This window comes from Egretta garzetta, unplaced genomic scaffold, assembly GCF_000687185.1.
Source record: "Egretta garzetta isolate BGI_Z169 unplaced genomic scaffold, ASM68718v1 scaffold589, whole genome shotgun sequence".
Lineage (NCBI taxonomy): Eukaryota > Metazoa > Chordata > Aves > Pelecaniformes > Ardeidae > Egretta > Egretta garzetta.
Genome location: NW_009266282.1, coordinates 1,607,386 through 1,611,475, shown reverse-complemented (window position 1 = coordinate 1,611,475; position 4,090 = coordinate 1,607,386). Strand labels below are relative to the sequence as shown.

Genomic DNA, 4,090 nt, shown 5'->3' with positions numbered 1-4,090 from the left:
TACACTGCTTTATCATGTTTTATAACTGCTCTGGAACAGGTTAAGCTTACTGTTTTTCAGGATTTGGGGAAGATGGAAATTTACCAGAGACACTGCACCTTCCCTTGGACAGGAACATTCTCTTCCAACCCCCACACTCAAAGAATGCCAGTGCTACCAGTAGGAACACTCGTGTTCAGACTGAAACACTCTGGGATGTGCACCAAGAACCTTTCTGTTTTGTCTGCTGTGGGCCCTTCTCTGGGATTCTGTTACCTTAAAAAGCACATTGAGCTTGTGGTTTGCACTACTATAGATAAACACTGTTTTCTAAAAAGAGATAAAACACAGCAAGATTATGAAGCTTGACCAGTATACAAAGTTCTGACAATATTCTAGTCAAACCTAACTAAGGAAAAAAAAATACTGCTTATACAAAGCAATCTTTATTTTCAAATGCTGCACTGCATAAAATTCATCTGATTGATTGACTGCCATATGCATGGCCACAGACCCCCTTCATCCTCCCCACCTTGCTATTCAGCATAGCATGATCAGGCTGATGATGCACAAAATCATTTAGACCAGAAGAAAAAAAAAAAAAAAAAAAAAAAAAAATCTATTTGCAACCCATTACTCATTTCCTTGTAAGTTAACAGTGTTTACCTGGAAGAATCACCAGGAAAACAAACTATTTTATTTCTGCATTCAACTGAAGAGATCAGGCTCACTACAGGGCTGGTCCCATCCGTAGAAGCTGCTGATGCTTTCAGTGCTCTTCACCTTCTTAATCTTGATAAAGAAGTACTCTTAAAAGTTAACCTGTTTATAATAGTGTAAAACTGCCTCTCCCAGAAGGCAAACCAGTGCAGAAGAAAAGAGGGCAGGGTTCCTCTGAGAATGCCATGGCCCACATGGCTTTTCATCAAATAATCGTCCTCCTGCAGCAACCATCCTTTACTGATGTCTTGCCAAGAGATACCAATTCATTTTACCAATGACACACATGTTCTTCCCAAATGAAGTGGTTTTTTGCTCCCAGCAACGTTGCAGAGAAGTCCCAAATTTCATTCTGTAGCCTAGATCTTGCTGCAGATATTATCCATGGGGAAGGCTCTACAGAGATTTTTGATAATGGTATTTTGCAGAAGCATGGTGCCTTTCTTATTTGGAAGGTGACAGGATGTTACACTTGCATGCTTCTGCTTTAACTCCAATGCCCAATTACAGCCAAACCTACAGGTGATGTTCACATCAATCTTTGAAGACCTTGTGTTTTAGGATCTGTATTTTCTCATGTGTGCAGCAATGGAAGCAGAAATCTCGGTGCTCCTCTTATTTTGGCCATAATAGTCCACGAAGTCACCATCTGGCCCAAGCAGGTACATTATTATTGTGTGATCCACCTGTAAGAGAGCACATCGTGGCTTGGTAAAAAAGATCATAGAATACCATGTTGGAAAGGACCTCAAGGATCATCTGGTCCAACCTTTCTTGGCAAACACACAGTCTAGACCAGATGGCCCAGCACCCTGTCCAGACAAATCTTAAAAGTGTCCAGCGTTAGGGAATCCACCACTTCCCTGGTGAGATTATTCCAATGGCCGATTGTTCTCATTGTGAAAAATTTTCCTCATGTTTCCAACTAGAATCTCCCCAGGAGACCCTTGTACCCATTCATTACCCCATGTCTTTTCCATGTGACTCCTTGTAAAAAGGGAGTCTCCATCCTCTTTGTAGCCACCCTTTAAATACTGGAACATCCTGCACATCTCTCAAAGTCAGCAGCAACAGCGTCCTGTTCAGCCTCTGGTTCAGCTGTCTGACAAGACTTCTCACCAAGAAGCTAAGGCAATATAAGGAAAACCTCAACATCCCCTCAATGACCTCTTCTTGTTTTACCCATGAAAATAAATAGAGAAAACTAGTTGCATACTTGGAACGTATGAAGGAATACTTTAAGCAGACAAGTCTTCCCTAAGCTGTTGGCACCCTTCCTACAGCACAGACAAGGCTGGGGCAAGCCTGCGGGGTTCATTCCCCCTTGCTTTTCCCAGTTTCCCTCTACTTCTCATAATGCTCCATGACCCCCACAAGGTATTCAAGCTTCTGCTGCTAATATGATGTAAATCCAATATAAACAGAGGTATTTCATTAAACCAAGTTCACTGTCAGTGCAAACAATGGGACCAAGAGCATCACTGGGATGCAGGAGCTGCAGACAGAGGAGCTGGCACAGAGGGAAATACGTGTGCTGGGAGGGGGCTCCCTCTACTGTCCGAATTGAAATAACCTTAAATGTTCAAAGTAACAATTACTTGAATGTTTGAAGTATTCCAATTTGATTTCTATAAAAATTACGTCCATTGTAAATTTATTTAAAATGCCACTGCAAGTACTGTCTGCATCTAACTGTGACAACATCTTTAAGAGCAAAGACACAAAATACTGAAAATGGAGGCCATGGATCTGTGATTGCTCAAGTGACCACATCATCTTGCTGCCACTGGAGAAAAAGAACCAAAATGTACTTATGCACTGAGAGTAGAACTTTGTTTGAAATTAAGAAATCACATAAACATTTCCAGTACCACAAGCTAAAAGGATGCATTAAACATAATGGCATTTCTGTAATTGAAAGAATGCTTCCCAAAATTTTATTGAAGCAGGTCTAATTCAGGTGTTTTACTCTAGTTTCAAATTTTCAAGATGAGATCACAAAATCAAGTTGTAGGAGACAATTTTTTTAAGGAATCTGAATCACCTTCAACTGGAAGGTAGCAAAAAAAATAATTAAAAAAAAAAATCAGGTAGCCTGCTCAGAGTATCTTAACTCCCCAGCCCATGGAAGATTAAATACAGTCAGGATGGAGTGCAGTTTGTGTGCAAAAGACTGCTTTTTTTCAAGCTGTGCCTGAAGCCTGCACTGTTCCCACTGTATGCACATAAGATCATCATTTGACTTTCAACACAATCTTGTAAACCACAGAATAAAACAAGTAAATTGGATATTCTGGTATTGAGAATCATAACATGGAAATTATTAAATAGGAACTATTTACTTCAAGTAATATCTGAAAAATGCAAACAGATGTTTAGAAATTGTAATTACTAAATGCTCATCTCAGTGAGCACCTTCAAGTCAAAACAAGCAGCAAAGTTTAATTGGCTGTAGTGGACCTTTTCTTCTTCCCCACCTCCCAGCACCTTGCAGAGGAAACAGAACCCGCTCCTGCACAAACATCAGCTTTAGTCACCAACTGGCACAACAGGTCCATACAAGACATAGTGAGGTAAAAAAAATCTTAGCGGAAGAAATGACAGAGTAGTAATTACCTGGATAAGTCTCAGGTAGGCACAAAGCCAGCCTGAAGTTCTCCCTCCCAGGTTTGCTGTTGCTGCCATCCTCTTCCCATTTTCTGTCAGAGACCTGCGTCCTCCAGCCTTCCTGCCCTGAGCACACAGACCTCAACACCAAGAGCCTATGGCAAATCCTGAGGAGATGCCGGTAAACTCTTCCTCCTTGGCACCACAGCTGGGGCTCCCAGGCTGCTCTCCTGCTCCCAATCCACTGGCCCAATCCACTGGCCTTTCTTCCTCGCTGCCCTTCCCTTCTCTCAGTCTCACAACCCCAGCACAGACCAGTGGTGTTCTCCACAGATCCTGAATCCCTTCCCCTACTTCATTACATCTGTAGTCACATTCTCCAGCTGGGTTTCACCCTCCAGCCTCCCTTGAAGCTGCCATCATCTACAGAGTTATTTTCCTTGGCTGAACCCCTGTACTTTCCCTTGCGACTAAGGAAAAAAAGGAGAGCTTACCAGCTCTGGAAGAAGGGGCAGGCAGCCCAAGAAGAGTGGGATCCTGTCAGGTCATGCAGAGAGGAAATTAGAAAGGCAAAAGCCCAGCTGGAATTTAACCTGGCCACTGTTGTAAGGGATAATAAGAAAAGTTTTTATAAATACGTTAACAGCAAAAAGAGCCAGGGAGAACCTCCATCCTCTAGTGGATGCAAGGGGGAACATTGCCACTAAAGACGAGGAAAAGGCAGAGATACTCAATGCCTTCTTTGCCTCGGTCTTTAATGGCCCGACGAGTTATGCCCAGGGTA

At 42.4% G+C, this 4,090-nt stretch overlaps 1 protein-coding gene across 1 annotated transcript in view; it reads right to left on the bottom strand.

Moving 5' to 3' along the window:
* Positions 1 to 433: 433 nt before the first annotated feature.
* Positions 434 to 4,090, bottom strand: part of LOC104133813 (protein SCO1 homolog, mitochondrial) — an 8,691-nt gene continuing 5,034 nt past the window's right edge. Inside the window, exon 5 of the mRNA XM_035902629.1 lies at positions 434 to 1,385. Coding sequence (XP_035758522.1) covers positions 1,257 to 1,385 — 129 coding nt within the window. The 3' untranslated portion in view covers positions 434 to 1,256. The remainder of the gene's footprint in view (positions 1,386 to 4,090) is intronic.